Genomic DNA, 18,027 nt, shown 5'->3' with positions numbered 1-18,027 from the left:
GACAACGGTAAATTCCCGTGTGCTTTATTTTAACGATGTGTATGAAAACATATGTATAAAAAAGAGCCTACCGAAACACACCAGGATAATGCCTCGTATCGCCATGATATGCTCAAAAAATACAATTCCTATGGAATCTCACGCGCACCTGAGACCTCACACCCAGAATATGTAATTCAATGAGATCACATTCACACCTCATACAGGACCCTGGCTGTCTCGTCTTAATTTCGTACTGAAGCGGAAGTGCCCATCTACACCCACTGTGACGAAACACTGTACGGGAATCCCCTTAGTTTCACTTCCATTTTAGCTTATTATATAAAATGATTCACTTCTTTTCTGGATCATCATCTTCATTGCTGTAGTTCTACAAATATGTTTTTTCAACTCGTCTGCATTCTAGGTATGTTGTCATTTCTTTTAAACAATGAATTTGATATCAGTCTAACTGGACAGGCTCACCTGAAATGATGATTTACCTTGTGTTTTTCTATAGCTGCCTACTTGCAAGGTGGGCTTACACAGGATAGGCCTACACAAGAGGTGAAGTCAGTTTGTGGAGAGGATTCAATTCTGAAATGTAAAGCAATACGTAAGCCTGGGGTCCAGTACCGGGCAGTGAGGTGGTACAAGGTAAGCTTTCTATTATTATAATAGCACAAACGTTGTGTTTTGAACCATGCAATATATGTAAAAAAAATATACAGCACTGGTCCTAGACCAGCAACTTGTCTCAGAGCATTTTGTATTATTCTGTACGTAAATCCATGAAACTCCATTTAGTGTGATAAGTTACGTTTGTTACGGTTACATAAGACAGATGGTTACCTAAGGCAAAAACTAAAGGAGGAGGATTGGTCGGAGTGGATAGGTGGGCATACGATGCAAATATTTAGCAAATCAAAGGTTGCGAGTTTGAATCTCATCAGGGACAACTTCAGCATTTTAGCAACTTTTTAACTACTTAGCATGTTAGCTAACCCTTCCCCTAACGTTAACCATTTTAGCTAACCCTTCACCTAACCTTAATATTTGTACCTAACCTTTCCCCTAACCCTTTAACCTAACTCCTAAACTTAACCCTAACCTTAACCCCTGAGCTCTAGCCTAGTTAACATTAGCTAGAGTAGCTAGAATTCGTAACATATCATACGTTTTGCAAATTCGTAATATATTTTAAGTCTAGCAAATTCGTAATATATTATAGGAATTGTAATTTGTAACATATCATACAAAATGGGTGATGGACATCCACAAATTAATACATACCATACAAAATGTAACATATGTGTCACACCCTGGCCTTAGTTTTCTTTGTTTTCTTAATTATTTTAGTTAGGTCAGGGTGTGACATGGGGAATGTATGTGTTTTTTGTAGTGTCTAGGGTGGTTGTAAGGCACAGGTGTCAAACTCATTCCACGGGGGGCCGAGTGTCTGCGGGTTTTCACTCCTCCCTTGTACTTGATTGATGAATTAACATCACTAATTAGTTAGTAACTCCCCACACCTGGTTGTCTAGGGATTTATTGAAAGGAAAAACCAAAAACCTGCAGACACTAGGCCCTCCGTGGAATGAGTTTGACACCCCTGTTGTAAGGTTTAGGGGGTTTATTAGAGTAGTTGGGTTTATGTTTAGTATAGAAGTCTAGCTGTGTCTATGGTTGAGTGTAGGTATCTAGGAAAGTCTATGGTTGCCTGAATTGGGTCTCAATTAGAGACATCTGGTTATTGTTGTCTCTGATTGGGAGCCATATTTAAGGCAACCATAGGCTTTAGCTGTTTGTGGGGAATTGTCTATGTTGAACGTTTGTTGCTTGTCCATGCACTTACGTTGTTAGCTTCACGGTCGTTTGTTGTTTTGGTTTGTTTTGTGTATAGTGTTCGTTTTCGTGTTTTTTCCTCTCTTCTAATAAAAGAAGATGTACATTTACATTTACATTTAAGTCATTTAGCAGACGCTCTTATCCAGAGCGACTTATGTACTTTCCGCACGCTGCGCCTTGGTCCTCTCTCAGTCCCTTTGACGATCGTGACAGAATTCCCCACCTGAATCGGATCAAGCAGCGTGTGAAACAACAACAGGACCCACCTACACAGGACTATTGGAATTGGGAGGAAATTCTGGACCGCGAAGTACCAGGAGAATATAACCGCCCCAAAGCTGAGCTGGAGGCAGCGAAAGCAGAGAGGCGGAGATATGAGGAGGCAGCACGGAAACAAGGCTGGAAGCCCGTAAGTCAAACCCAAAAATGTCTTGGGGGTTTGACTTACGGGCTTCCAGCCTTGTTTCCGTGCTGCCTCCTCATATCTCCGCCTCAGCCCATTGCCACCAGTGCCTACACCACGCACCAAGCCTCCTGTGTGTCTCCAGAGTCCTGTGCGTCCTGTTGCTGCTCCCCGCACTAGCCCTGAGATGCGTGTCCCCAGCCTGGTACCACCAGTTCCGGCACCACGCACTAGGCCTAATGTGCGTCTCCAGGGTCCAGTATGCCCTGTTCCTTCTCCCCGCACTAGCCTGAAGGTGCGTGTCCCCAGCCCGGTAACACCAGTTCCGGCACCACGCACCAGGCCTACAGTGCGCCTCAGCCGGCCAGAGTCTGCCGTCTGCACAGCGGGGCCTGAACTGCCCGTCTGCCAAGCGCCATCTGAGCCACCCGTCTGCCAAGCGCCATCTGAGCCACCCGTCTACCCAGTGCCATCTGAGCCACCCGTCTGCCCAGCGCCATCTGAGCCATCCGTCTGCCCAGCGCCATCTGAGCCATCCGTCTGCCCAGCGCCATCTGAGCCATCCGTCTGCCCAGCGCCATCTGAGCCATCCGTCTACCCAGCGCCATCTGAGCCATCCGTCTACCCAGCGCCATCTGAGCCATCCGTCTGCCCCGAGCCATTAGAGCCGCCCGTCTGTCCCGAGCCGTCAGAGCCGTTCGTCAGTCAGGAGCCGCTAGAGCCATTCGTCAGTCAGGATCTGCCAGAGCCGCCAACCAGACAGGATCTGCCAGAGCCGCCAACCAGACAGGATCTGCCAGAGCCGCCAACCAGACAGGATCTGCCAGAGCCGCCAACCAGACAGGATCTGCCAGAGCCGCCAACCAGACAGGATCTGCCAGAGCCGCCAACCAGACAGGATCTGCCAGAGCCGCCAACCAGACAGGATCTGCCAGAGCCGCCAGCCAGCCAGGATCTGCCAGAGCCGCCAGCCAGCCATGAGCAGCCAGATCCGTCAGCCAGCCATGAGCAGCCAGATCCGTCAGCCAGCCATGAGCAGCCAGATCCGTCAGCCAGCCATGAGCAGCCAGATCCGTCAGCCAGCCATGAGCAGCCAGATCCGTCAGCCAGCCATGAGCAGCCAGATCCGTCAGCCAGCCATGAGCAGCCAGATCCGTCAGTCAGCCATGAGCAGCCAGATCCGTCAGCCAACCATGAGCCGTCCAGCCAGGATCCGCCAGAGCCGTCATCCAGCCAGGATCCGTCCCTCAGTCCGGAGCTGCCGTCCCTCAGTCCGGAGCTGCCGTCCCTCAGTCCGGAGCTGCCGTCCCTCAGTCCGGAGCTGCCGTCCCTCAGTCCGGTGCTGCCCCTTAGTCCGGTGCTGCCCCTTAGTCCGGTGCTGCCCCTTAGTCCGGTGCTGCCCCTTAGTCCGGTGCTGCCCCTTAGTCCGGTGCTGCCCCTTAATCCAGTGGGGTTAATGTGGAGGGTGACTATTTGGAGGAGGCTACGAAAGCGGGTAGTGACTATGGTGGGGTGGGGACCACGACCAGTGCCAGAGCCGCCACCGTGGACAGACGCCCACCCAGACCCTCCCCTAGACTTTATGCTGGTGCGCCCGGAGTTCGCACCTTAAGGGGGGGGTTATGTCACACCCTGGCCTTAGTTTTCTTTGTTTTCTTAATTATTTTAGTTAGGTCAGGGTGTGACATGGGGAATGTATGTGTTTTTTGTAGTGTCTAGGGTGTAGGTTGAGTGTAGGTATCTAGGAAAGGAAAGTCTATGGTTGTCTATGGAAAGTCTATGGTTGCCTGAATTGGGTCTCAATTAGAGACAGCTGGTTATTGTTGTCTCTGATTGGGAGCCATATTTAAGGCAACCATAGGCTTTAGCTGTTTGTGGGGAATTGTCTATGTTGAACGTTTGTTGCTTGTCCATGCACTTACGTCGTTAGCTTCACGGTCGTTTGTTGTTTTGGTTTGTTTTGTGTATAGTTTTCGTGTTTTTCCCTCTCTTCTAATAAAAGAAGATGTACTTTCCACACGCTGCGCCTTGGTCCTCTCTCAGTCCCTTTGACGATCGTGACAATATGATACATGTCATACAGATTTACGTAAAGAATAATATGAAATTCTCTAAGATCAGGTTAAGACCAGCTGTTAGGGGCATAAAGTAACCTCACACCCTCTTCTCCCAGCTGGGTGAGGAGCCCTATAATAAGGAGTCTGGTCTATTGATGAAGAGGCTATCACCTAACAGCACCACCCAATGGTACGTCGGTCTGGAGCGTGAAGTGGAACTTTTGGCTGACGATTCTTTCGATATCTTCCTGCCCAATGTAACGGCTGTTGATAGTGGGAGGTACAAGTGTCTCCTGGCAGCACCTGTAGGAGAGCAGAACCAGCAGGGGCAGGTTCACCTCAGAGTGACAGGTGAGTGTGTTCTACTCTCATTGTGTGCTTCTTTTGGTATGTAAGCAAACTGTATACTGTATGTGAGTGTTTTTAAATTGGAGCCAGAGAGAGTTAATCTTTTAAAACATTTCCAGTGATGCTCAAGGATTTGTGGATACTTGTTTTCCAGGTTGCCTTGAGTCCACATACCAATCAGAAGAAATGGATACCATTCTAGTTCTTTCCATTGTGGGGATTGTTGCGGCATTGCTGATATTCACCATCAGCTATGTGAGTTACTACACTGTCAGCTGTTCCTCTGACTTATTTGTTTTTTTAAACAGATGAAAGAAACTAACATTTTATGGTGATGGTTTCCATGTATTTCATTTTCCTTATTTACTTAATAATGCTAATCTTTACCATAGGTCATCCTAAGGAATATGTTATTGCAAAGGAGTAAGAAGTATCCACAAGAACCACTTCTAGATGCACCCCTTGAGAAGAAAGATTTAATGTTGATCTACACTCTGGGGCCAAACTGGTCGGGACAGGCTTCCATAAAACATGTCTGTGTGTGAGACCCTGTTCAGCTAGTTTAGGCTCATTGTATACTTGAATGTGAAGAGGAAACACAGAGAAAGACTATAGTCCATTTGAAGCTGAGCAAGGAGCCTAAGAGTCATGTCTAATTTCCAGAGAGTTCACCTCTAAAGCAGCGGGAGGCAGACAAACCTCTGGACGCTCTGGACGAACTAAGTTGTGTAGGCATGACTGCAGCATTCAAGAGCCTGTGATGCGCAAGGAGCAGGGCCTGGTGAAGGGACCCCACGATCTAAGCCCCAAGATCAAACCCCAACAAAGAGCTTCAGGAAAGGGAGAATAAATAATTAATGATAAGGGGTGTGGGGTTCTGAGAATATGAAATATACTTATTCATGTCACTGAGGGAGAGAGGGTAATGTATAACGTTTACATTATATCAGGGATCCTATGGTTATCTGTAGGAGGAAGGTATATAGTGTGTGCAATTAAGCTTGGAATGTGCTGAGTGCAGGGAAGCGATCACATATGGCAGGCATTGATAAGGTGAGAGAGCCATGGATTAGTGATGAAGGGGGTCGAGGTCAGGTCACGTTAAGGGAGAAAGAAAAGTTTATGGCCATATTACTTAGTTTCCTGCCTAGCAGTAAAGATACAATCAGATGGGTAGTAGGCAACTCAGCCAAAGAGAGAGGGTTAAATATCAGTGCTTGTGTGAAAATCTTTTTGTCTAATGCAGCTGTATTGATCCTCTGGGAAGAATAAACTTGGTAAAGCTTTCATTGTGCCGTTGAGTTTTTACTCTGAAAATTTAAACCTAATAGGGGTCATTCTGCAGGGTCTTTCCATGGCAATGTTGGTGTTAATTCCATTTACATTTCAGTCAACCCAGTCAATTGAAGTTTCAGTAATTGGAAGTTGACATTGATTTTGAACTGGAAAATTATCAATGTGTACTGCATTGAATTTCATGCCTAATTAAAATCCTGTATTGACTGGTATTGAAATGGAATTGATCTGAGCACTGTTCAATGGGGCTCACCCGTGTTGGAAGGATTTGGTGGGACATGCTGGACTCTGCAGAGAGATGAAATATCCAAGACTGCATTCCAACTGAGCCAAGCAAAGCTCTCAATTAACTCTAATGTTCAGGCATTACCGATAACTTTTAGTTATTTTGTGAGGTCAAAACAGTATATACTTTTTTATGCAGAACCAAAAAATAAAATTTTCATCCAAGCAATACGAAAGTGGGCTTTGGTGAATATTGGCAAAAAGTAACTGACAGAAAATAAACTTTGTATAAATCTTTATCCGGTTTTTGAATATGATCAGCAATTCTGTGTATACGTTGAAAATAAAGAAGACATGTAAATAATTGTAATGTACTGTATCTGACGTACATGTGCTATGGTTCTTAGATAAATGTTATTTAACTTTTTCTTAAGACGAGTCTTCACTTTTTTAGTCACCACAGTAGTGATGTTTCTCTTAGAAAAATTGATTGTTACTCAGAATATTTCATGTTATTAAGATAAATTATTTACCCTACCATTTTACAGAGGCTTACAAGCTAGATACATAACTATTTCTCTGCATAGTATACTGTTTGAGGTGCTAAATGGCTGGCAACAAATCTCTACCTATTTCACACAACACATTGTTATATTTTATACTAGTTATATACTGAACCTTGACATGAGTCATTTCCATCACCTGTCAATGTTGTAATGTGCACATTTTTAAAAGGGATGATCCCAATTATCCTCAAGGGCTGACACAAAGTGTTAGCTGAAATATTATATTTTTTGGATAGCTGTTTTAATTGTTAAATCCATAAATACCTCTTCACTAATCTTTTGAGTGACAACAATTCTGTGAAGTCTCTGTCATTGTCATCGACAATCACATTACCCCAAACACATTACAAGGTAACAACATCACACAGCATAAAATGGAAGCTAGGTTACATGTGATCTAAACCACATTGAAAATGAAAATCCTTTACAAACATTAAATTCCATGTAGCTTAAAAAATGTAATACTATAGAATAACTAAATATTTGTTTTTTATTGCATCACCATATCACAGGACAGATTTGATATAAGGAGTGCATGGATTCGGGTCATATACAATAACAGTGACCTTTTTTCATGACAACTGTGTGATCATAGCACTCAACACATTATTGCACAATAATAATAAGCTTAACAGAATTAAAGAGTGCAAATGCAAAGCATCTGACCTAAAAAAACATTTGCTTATTTGCGGCTCATGTAATACTATTGTGTATCAAATGACGTCTGTCGGTTAATAAAAATAAGAGGAATTAGAAAAACTGATATTTGGTAAGTCTCCATGAAATGTACAAAGTGATATCAACCTATTCAGTTAGTCACTTGTCTCTAAGCTTATTGTCTGATAGGGATAAGTGTAGCTTGTAACTTCAAAAAGAAAAGTATTTCCGTACCAATAATAAATTGCAGAGTAGATAGAGGACAGTATAAAAATATGTTAAATGTTTTTTAATCCTTGCTAATTTTGACACAGGTTAAGTGAGTACCTTCCTTATACCACAACAGCATTAGGATTTCAGACCAGTAACTCCCCAATTGCCAGCTCATTTCATCACTTCCAAGTCCAAGATGAACCGATTAACCTTGAGAGCTTTCTGTTACTGCTCTGCATCTCTAACATCTATAGTGCATTCTGAAAGTATTCATACCCCTTCATTTATTCAAAAATGTTGTTGTGTTACAGCCTGAATTCAGAATGGATTAAATAAAAACATTTCTCTTACCTATTTACACACAATACCCCACAATGACAAAATGAAAACATGTTTTTAGTATAAATAAAAAATTATAATACAGAAATCTCTAATTTCCATAAGTATTCACACCCCTGAGTCAATAGATGTTAGAATCACTTTTGGCAGCGGTGAGTCTGTCTGGGTAAGTCTCTTAAGAGCTTTGCACACGTGGATTGTACAATATTTGCACATTATTATTATTATTTTTTTCAAGCTCTGTCAAGTTGGTTGTTGATCATTGCTAGACAGCCATTTTCAAGTCTTGCCATAGATCTTCAAGTCGATTTAAGTCACAACTGTAACTAGGCCACTCAGGAACATTCAATGTTGTCTTGGTAAGCAACTCCAGTGTATATTTGGCCTTGTGTTTTAGGTTATTGTTCTGCTGAAAGGTGAATTTGTCTTCCAGTGTCTGTTGGAAAGCAGACTGAGCCAGGTTTTCCTCTAGGATATTGCCTGTGCTTACCTCTATTCCGTTTCTTTTTATCCTAAAAAACTCCCTAGCCTTTGCTGATGACAAGCATACCCAAAACATGATGCAGCCACCACCATGCTTGAAAATATGAAGAGTGGTAATCAGTGATGTGTTGGATTTGCGGCTAACATAATGCTTTGTATTCAGGACATCTAATGCTTTCACATTAGACAATCTGACATTAGACTTATTATGGAACATTGTTGTAGAATTCAGACTGCTGTCACATAGGCCACATTTAGCCAGCAGCATACCACCCTGCATACCACTGCTGAATTACCTCTGAAGATAAGCAGAGTTGGTCCCTGGATGCTGCTGAACAGGTTTTGGAAGGCCAATGCCCCAGGGCAGTGATTGGGGACATTGCCATGTGTAGGGTGCAGTCTTTGGGATTGTTAAATGGGTGTCCTGACTCTCTGTGGTCACTAAAGATCCCATGGTACTTATCGTGTCCTGGCTAAATTCCCAATCTGCCTATAAACAAAGACCTATATGATATTTTTATATGCAGTCACACATAGACAGCATACCCTCGTCTCCATTGCGCACAGGGCAATATGAGGAGTATCTGATTGGTGCGCTAGACTATAGCAGCCTAGAGGTTTCAATACATTTTTCTTATCAAAATTAGGTCCATGTTAAAGTTATAGTCTTAAATACATTACATATAGACAATAACTATGTCTCCTTTCAATTGCGTTTTAAGGAGCCTAAGAGTCATGTCTACTTTCCGGAGAGTTTACCTCTAGAGCAGAGGTAGGCAGACAACCTGTAACGGTGTTCCTCTCTCTCTTCATAAGAAGAGGTGGAGTAGTGATCGAGCCAAGGCGCAGCGGGTTGTGAATACATGATGATTTATTAAATAAACAAAACAGACAAAGACGAAAAACAAACTATACTTGATATAACTAACAAAATAACAAAACGATGTAGACAGACCTGAACAAACGAACTTACAAATACACGAAGCACGCTGACACAGGAACAGACTACATAAACGCATGAACAAACAATCCCGTATGGTGTAACTTCGACACAGACACAGGAGACAATCACCCACAAACAAACAGTGAGAACACCCTACCTAAATATGACTCTTAATTAGAGGAGAACGCAAAACACCTGCCTCTAATTAAGAGCCATACCAGGCAACCAAAACCAACATAGAAACAGATAACATAGACTGCCCACCCAAAACACATGCCCTGACCTAAACACATACAAAAACAACATAAAACAGGTCAGGACCGTTACACAACCCTTTGGTCGGTCCTGTAGAACCAGTATGTGTAGGCTTTTCAAAGAAATTAAACAGAAACAGTAGCCTACACCCTTTCTGATAAATTGAAAGTATCAGGGCCATTATGACAAACTTACACAGAATGAAAGTTAAAGTGAGAGATTAGTCTGTAAAATAGAAGAGAAACCACGGCTCCCCACCCATTATAGAATCATTAAGTTAGTAAGTGGTGGCTAAAATAAGAGAGGTAAGTATGACAAAAAAATAATAGGTTGTGTTTTATAAGAATGCAGTGATAGCATTCTATTGTAATTAAGGTATAGCCAGGCTGTAACGATGTGTGCTGAGAGTCGGGAGGCAAGTTCAAGTGAGTGTTTTAATAAATAAACGCAACATAATATAAAATAAGAAACACGAACAACGCACAGACATAACACAGAAACAGAAACAATGACGCCTGGGGAAGGAACCAAAGGGAGTGACATATATAAGGAAGGTAATCAGGGAAGTGATGGAGTCAGATGACGCGCAGGTGCGTGTAACGATGGTGACAGGTGTGCGCCATAACGAGCAGCCTCGTGACCTAGAGGCCGGAGAGGGAGCACACTAGTGACCTAGAGGCCGGAGAGGGAGCACACGTGACACAGGCAATATATTTACATTTACATTACATTTACATTTAAGTCATTTAGCAGACGCTCTTATCCAGAGCGACTTACAAATTGGTGCATTCACCTTATGACATCATATATAAATAACATTTACATTACATTTAAGTCATGTAGCAGACGCTCTTATCCAGAGCGACTTACAAATAACATTCTATTGCTGTGGCTGGATCCCTGGGTGTGGACTAAGATTGCAAAAATAAATACTGAACCTTCTAATACTTTAATTGATTATCCTTTTTGTTGTACTAGCTACATGTTATGTCATTGTATTGTGGTTGTTACATGCTCACAACAGCAGGATTTTTTGGGGGGGGACTATGTCCACTGTTGAATTTCTCCTCACTGTGCAATATACACTGAACAAAAATATAAACACAACATGCAACAGTTTCAAAGATTTTACTGAGTTACAGTTCATATAAGAAAATCAGTCAATTGAGATGAATGGATTTCACATGACTGGGAATACAGACATGCGTCTGTTGGTCACAGGTACCTTTAAAAAAAGGTAGGGTCATGGATCAGAAAACCAGTCAGTGTCTGGTGTGACTACCATTTGCCTCACACAGCGTGACACAGCACCTTTGCATAGAGTTGATCAGGCTGTTGATTGTGGCCTGTGGAATGTTCTGCTCCTTTTCAATGGCTGTGTGAAGTTGCTAAATATTGGCGGGAACTGGGACACACTGTCGTAAACATCGATCCAGAGCATCCCAAACATGCTCAATGGGTGACATGTCTGTGAGTATGCAGGCCATGGAAGAACTGGGACATTTTCAGCTTCCAGGAATTGTGTACATCTCCTTGAGACATGGGGTTGTGCATTATTATGCTGAAGCATGAGGTGGATGGCACGAGAATGGGCCTCAGGATCTCGTCACGGTATCTCTGTGCATTGAAATTGCCATCGATAAAATGCAATTGTGTTCTCTGTCCTTAGTTTATGCCGGTCCATACCATAACCCCACCGCCACCATTGGGCACTCTGTTCACAACGTTGACATCAGCAAACCACTTGCCCACACGATGCCATACTGCCCGGATTAATCCGTGAAGAGCACAATTCTCCAGCATGCCAGTGGCCATCGAAGCTGAGCATTTACCCACTAAAGTTGGTTACGACACCGACCCTGGTAAGGACGACAAGCACACAGATGAGTTTCCCTGAGATAGTTTCTGACATTTTGTGCAGAAATTCTTCAGTTGTGCAAACCCACAGTTTTATCAGCTCTCCGGGTGGCTAGTCTCAGACAATCCCGAAGGTGAATAAGCCGGATGTGGAGGTCCTGGGCTGACGTGGTTACACGTGGTCTGCGGTTGTGAGGCCAGTTGGATGTTATGCCAAATTCTCTAAAACAATGTTGGTGGCTTATGGTAGAGAAATTAACATTAATTTCTCTGGCAACAACTATGGCGGACATTCCTGCAGTCAGCATGCCAATTGCAAGCTCCCTCAAAACTTGAGACATCTGTGGCATTGTGTTGTGTGACAAAACTGCACATTTTAGAGTGGCTTTTTATTGTCCCCCGCACAAGGTGCACCTGTGTAATGATCATGCTATTTAATCAGCTTCTTGATATGCCACACCTGTCAGGTGGATGGATTATTTGGCAAAGGAAAAATGCTCACTAGCACGGATGTAAACAAATTTGTGCACAACATTTTAGAGAATAAAGCTTTTTGTGCATACGGAAAATCCCTACAATCTTTTATTTCAGGTCTTGAAACATGGGACCAACACTTTACATGTTGCATTTATATTTTTGTTCAGTATAAATAGCTTGACACTAGTGCTTGACTTCGACTAAAATAGATGACAGTACTCATCTTGGGTGCCGGTACTGTTTATATTTAGGTGCAGGAACTGTACAATACCTTTGAGCTATTATTTTATGAGGTGCAAGACCTCATGCAGTAGAAAATCTGAGGTGCCAATGTTGTGCCGAAAAGCTCCCCTTGCCAGAATCCCCCCCCTCCTTCGCGTGAACGCGCACTCACTCAATTCTTCATTGCTTCGACTTGCTTGTTAGTTGAGATTTCTGATCACGTTAGGCAGCGTTTCATAAAAATGTTTATGTCGGTTTGATCGCGGGGGAGGCACTAGTAATGTCTGCAGTTTTCGGTTTGGCTATTTGTTTCAAGTGTATTAGTCCATAAATAAATATATTTGCCAATACTCGTCATCTCTCCCATGTCGTATTCGACTAGTGGTATTGTCTAGTAGTAATGTTGATTGCTTGCCTACATTTTACTCTCTCCTCTATGTTTAATATAACACATACATTAATTATTCATTTCGGTTGCCTATCCGGATGTGAAGTTTATTCCATAGAAAGTATTTGACTGATTTGTGCCACAGAAAGTATTTGACTCCAGCCACAAAATTAAAGAAATTAGAAAGGGGGGATTCGGCAAAGCTATTTTCTTGCCTGACGAAATCCCCCCCTTCTATTTTGGGACTGTAAGGCCTGGCACACTTCTAAATAATTTTGGTAGCTCATGTTGACCAGCAGTGTGTGCCACAGAAAGTAATTGACTCTAGCCACAAAATTAAGGAAATTAGAGGGGGAGGGGGGATTTCGGCAAGGCTATTTTCTTGCCTGACGAAATCCCCCCCTTCTATTTTGGGACTGCAAGGCCTGGCACACTTCATAATCATTTTGGTAGCTCCTGTTTACCAATAGTGTGTGCCACAGAAAGCTAAATTACAGTATAAAGAAATAACATTTATTTTAGAAACATTTTGTAATGTTTAAGAAAATAAAGATAATACACAAATATTATCACACGATAACACAAAAACATTACAGAAAGTTAAGTTTGTTAGCAACCTTTAAATAGGACATACAAATTTTAATATTTGCATAATAAGATATAAAATGACAATAAATCAAACATAAAAAGACAATAAATAACATAAACAAATATTGGAAAGCTGCAACAGTTTGACTGAACATTTATTCCACTTTTTATGGAAAGTTTTCCAGGTGATACGGTCGCCTGGAACTCAAGCCTAACCTAGTCCTGACAGGCAGCGCAGACATAATCCTCCAATGATGGGATGGTTTTCATACAGGACTGGTGGAACCATCGTGGGCAGCGGTCACAACCAATCTGAAATTTATGATGAAAAATGTTAATATATTTAAAACATTAAATACATTTTCTTGAATTACAATTATTTCATTATCAGACAAAGCAGATAATACTACCTCTAGAAACATTACTGCTTATACAAATTCGTACTGGTAAAAATGTGCCTTTAGAAGTGAACAAGCAATTACCCAGTTAGTGTCTTCCTCATTATTGTCCACCTCCCTACAGAAGTGGCACAGTTGGCTCAGGTCTTCTAGCAAAACATAATGTCAAGTAGTCTATACATCTTTACATGTATTTTTCTGATCAAACAGGGAACAGGGGAATAGTATAGGTTTCTTGTAACAAAATTATTTAAATACATGTGTTTTAGCGGCCATCGAATCAGAAGTTGAATCAAAGATAACCTTGAAAGATCCATATAAATGTTTTTTATCTACAATTATATTAAATTAGAAATTGAACACACAGTGTTTTGGAGTGTTAACATATCATGATGTTAACATCTTTGTCCGTATTTGAAAAGACAAACGACTCCTCCTTCAGAACACATTCTGCAAACTGGGGAAAAAATGTGATGGGCATTTCAGTTTTCCCCAACAAAATTATGTTACACTTAAGATTCTAATTCGCAAGTATACAACGACACAGCTATAATATAATTTGACAGTTCTGTTTTGCCTTTTAGTCAGTATACTTCCAGTAGGTTAATTGTACATTACTTATACTCGAATACTTACTGTCAAGGCAAATACCCCACAAGTAACATCTTGTTGGCATGGGTGAGGAAGGGTACCCACACACCCATCTGAAGATATTACACCCCTTCTCTCACAGGAATGATCTGAACATTATATGTTAATAAAGGTACAGCATTTTGAAACACTTTATTGATTACAAAATAGAGATTAATAACAGAGGGGAATCTGAGAATGCAGGGATTCCAGCAGGGTGTGAGTTGAAGCAGTCAAATCTGGATCTGACAAGGGCTGGAATGTAAATGACATGTGATCATCTGGGATGATCTAACATCTGAGAATGGGCAGGCATTCCCTCGGATGAAGAGCACCTCCGTCTTGCTGATTATGTGCTGTCATCCAGGTGGAAATGTTACCTGCATACCTGATGTAGGAAAAATGATAAGAGATAAGTTGAGTGTTGATGAACGAATTTGGTTCCTAAATGTTCGTTAACCAATTTAATTATAACAATGCAAACACTCTGTCCGTTTATAAGAATTTGTAAGATTCTTATTTGCATAAAATAGACAGAGACCCGTGTCCAAATTAATCAATAGCGTTTATTCTCGAGAGATCTCTCCTCCAAAAACCATGTATATCACATTATATATTACACACAGCGTCATAGAGTCCCTCCCCCCCCGACTAGGACAAAGCTAATTCAAAAGACCATCCCAACACCCTAACGCACACACATGCACACTATATCTGGATTATCTCCTGAATTCTCACCACAGTTTATTACCCCTTAGCTGACAGTTCCAGTCCCCCCCCCCCCCCCCAAGATACAGAAAACCTGGATGGGATATTTCTGTCTTCCCTTATCTCCACAGAGTTATAGCTTAGTCGGTTCAAACATAGGTTAATGGTCCATTTAGTTTTCTTTAGGTACACACGCAGACATTCCGTTCTACCCCCCTACCCCCCTAACCTCTAATCCTAATGGTTAAGTTTCTGGGTAGAATTATTTAATCATTTATCTTAAACCTTGATAAAATATCCTAACAAGTGTCCTGTGAATATGTTTATGTATATGTACTATACATGTGTGTGTATGTGTATATATATCTTGGTATATATTTTGTTGTATTTTAATTTCTATTATTATTGTCATTATTCTGTTTTGTGGTTGAGTGGTGGGGGGAGGTTGATGGGGATGGTGGAGGTGCTGGGGGTGACCTATTGAGGGCGAAGGGAGCTATTGGGGAGAGGGTTCTTCATGGAAGCACAGTCAGTCATAGTTTTGTTTATTATACTATTATACATTTTTTCCCTTTTTTTGTCTATTATAATAACAGTTTACTGTGATTATGGGAATGCACTCATGTTGATTTATATATTTGAACTTTATTTTGGGCCCAGATTACATATTTTTGATTTATTATTGTTATTATTATTATTATTACTACTGTACCTACATTCTTAAAAACAAAACAAAATGTGGGAAAAGCCATAAGAGGGAAAAGAACGATGGGATGGGGGATTGAGGGATGGGTAGAGAACAGTAGAGGGCTCTGAAAACTATTATTGCTGAAATAACCACTTCCTTTTGGGACTAGTCTAATACTTCCTATGGCACACATCAGAGGGCATGATAGGTCACCAAAAATTATTCTGAAGTGTGCCAGGCCTTGCATTCCCAAAATAGAAAGGGGGGGGGCTTGCCAAAAAAAGCCTTGCCGAAATTCCCCCCTTCTAATTTCCGAAATTCCCCCCTTCTAATTCCCTTGATTTTGTGGCACACACTACTGTTCAAAAACGTGATCAGAAATCTCAACTAGCAAACAAGTCGCAGCAATAAAGATTTGAGTGCGTGCGCGTTCACGCAAGTCGCAGCAATGAAGAAGGAGGGGGTGCGTGCGCATTCACGCGAAAAGGGGGGGGCTTTTCGGCACAACATTGGTATGAGAATATTGTAGAGACATGCAAGCATTGTTCCATTAATTTCAAAGTGTCAATTTGAAGTCCGTAATAGATCCCTGGTGGTCTAGTGGTTAGGATTCGGCGCTCTCACCGCCGCGGCCCGGGTTCGATTCCCGGTCAGGGAACATACTGTTTTCCTTTGCTCTGAACAGCTCTTTCTGTACCTTAACGGTTTGCACTAACGTTCTCTTTATAGAGTTCATTTTCTATCAGTGTTCTCTTTATAAAGTTAATTTTATATCAGTGTAGGCTGCTGAAGGGAGGACGGCTCATAATCATGGCTGGCATGGAACAAATGGAATGGCATCAAACTATGTGTTTGATGTATTTGATACCGATCCACTGATTCCGCTTCCAGCCGTTACCACGAGCACATCCTCCCAAATAAAGGTGCCACCAACCTCCTGTTTTTTATATTTAAGCAATAATGCACGAGGAGGTGTGGTGTATGGCCAATATACCATGGCTAAGGGCTGTTCTTAATCACGACGCAAAGTGGAGTGCATGGATACAGCCCTTAGCCGTGGTATATTGACAATATACCACAAACCCCCAAGATGCCTTATTGCTATTATACTTTTTATTTATGTTTTAGTTAACCTTTATTTAACTAGGCAAGTCAGTTAAGAACAAATGTGTATTTACAATGATGGCCTACTGTGAACGCTGCGTGTAACACATCCGGTGTCAGGATAAATAAAAAGCAAGGTCTGCTAACTTTCTTTAATTATGTTTAATTACCGCAAACAATGAATGGCAAATGTAATTTTCGTATATACGGGTTCGCTGTATCACCGCGCAGGGTAAACAGGGAACTGGCAGGAAGTACGTAAACAGCTCTTCTTATACCGTGATGACGTAGTTCCAACGCGTCTGTTGGCCTATCACAGTAGAGGCTTTGCCCCGCCTTTGCTGGCCCTCGGACTTGTCCAAGCCCCTTGGCGCGTTCCTTTGTCCACATCTGGTTGCTGGGTAGATTAGCTCCGTCTTGTGTCTCCCCTTGCTTCTTCACTCACACAATTTCTAATATGGTACTGAACAGTCTCCCAACCTTCCTGGTTGGCCTAGAGTGATGCACCCCTCCCTTCTCCAGACTGTCCACAGCTTTTATGGCCTGTGTTGGTCAGTCCTTACACACCTACACACACACCCATCTGTATTGTTTGTGTGTGTGTGTGTGTGTAACAAAACAATATTCATCTTCAAACAATATGCTAACAGGCTATAGTGCATAAACATAAATCCTAACACGACACCGGCCAAACTCGGACGAAGCTCGGCCAATTGATCGCCAGCCTATGGGACTCCCAATCAATGCCGGTTGTAATACAGCCTGCATAAACTGGTTACCAACGTAATTAGGGCAGTAAAAATAAATGTTTGGTCATACGCTTGGTACACGTCACGAGTATGTCAGCCAATCAGCATTCAGGGCTCGAACCACCCAGTTTGTAATGCTTATTTTATCTGTTGAATTGATTTATTCACAAATGTTTGTACTAGGTCATTGATTAAGTAACATTTTTGAGAAGCGTCATTGCCACAGTCAATATGAAGAAACCAATTAATTAACTAACTACCCAACATGATAATAATTTAAACAAAGTTACTCGTACAAGTGAAATTAGGGGGTAGTTATCTTGGCCTAGTGGTTAAGGCGACAGACTAGAAATCTTCCCGCGCAGGTCAAAATCCTGTCGACAACGGGTTGTTGTGTGCTGCTGCCTGCTGAATCATAATATCAGTCAAAATGTCAGATATCTCTTTTTATATACAAAAGATGTTGGATATTACCAATTTCTATCGACAGTATAATCAGATGTTGTCGTGGCCGAGTGGTTAAGGCGATGGACTAGAAATCCATTGGGATCTTCCCGCGCAGGTTCGAATCCTGCCGACAACGATTATTTTTCTCCTGTGATTAAC

General features: G+C 41.9%; 1 protein-coding gene and 2 non-coding genes across 3 annotated transcripts; all 3 read left to right on the top strand.

The window, feature by feature from the left end:
* The first annotated feature begins 330 nt into the window (after positions 1-330).
* LOC129837890 (CD83 antigen-like) lies at positions 331-5,922 on the top strand. The gene is made up of 5 exons (XM_055904396.1): positions 331-406; positions 500-636; positions 4,404-4,638; positions 4,790-4,890; positions 5,028-5,922. The coding sequence occupies exons 1-5, from the start codon at positions 379-381 to the stop codon at positions 5,178-5,180; spliced, it is 654 nt and encodes a 217-aa protein (XP_055760371.1). The 5' UTR covers positions 331-378; the 3' UTR covers positions 5,181-5,922.
* Positions 5,923-16,154: 10,232 nt separating this feature from the next.
* On the top strand, positions 16,155-16,226 carry trnae-cuc (transfer RNA glutamic acid (anticodon CUC)). Its single transcript has one exon. It is a non-coding gene; the product is annotated as a tRNA-Glu (tRNA).
* A 1,696-nt stretch (positions 16,227-17,922) lies between these two features.
* On the top strand, positions 17,923-18,004 carry trnas-aga (transfer RNA serine (anticodon AGA)). The gene has a single exon. It is a non-coding gene; the product is annotated as a tRNA-Ser (tRNA).
* Positions 18,005-18,027: the final 23 nt, after the last annotated feature.

Source organism: Salvelinus fontinalis, chromosome 38 (assembly GCF_029448725.1).
Source record: "Salvelinus fontinalis isolate EN_2023a chromosome 38, ASM2944872v1, whole genome shotgun sequence".
Taxonomy (NCBI): domain Eukaryota; kingdom Metazoa; phylum Chordata; class Actinopteri; order Salmoniformes; family Salmonidae; genus Salvelinus; species Salvelinus fontinalis.
Note: the sequence above shows the minus strand (reverse complement) of the source record. Positions and strands in the feature narration are given on the sequence as shown.

Excerpts from the sequence above, each read along its gene's own strand:
- LOC129837890 (XM_055904396.1), top strand. The coding sequence starts at position 379 with ATGTTTTTTCAACTCGTCTGCATTCTAG. Across the intron at positions 637-4,403 it reads GGGCAGTGAGGTGGTACAAG|CTGGGTGAGGAGCCCTATAA; the intron begins GTAAGCTTTCTA and ends CTCTTCTCCCAG. Across the intron at positions 4,891-5,027 it reads TGATATTCACCATCAGCTAT|GTCATCCTAAGGAATATGTT; the intron begins GTGAGTTACTAC and ends TCTTTACCATAG.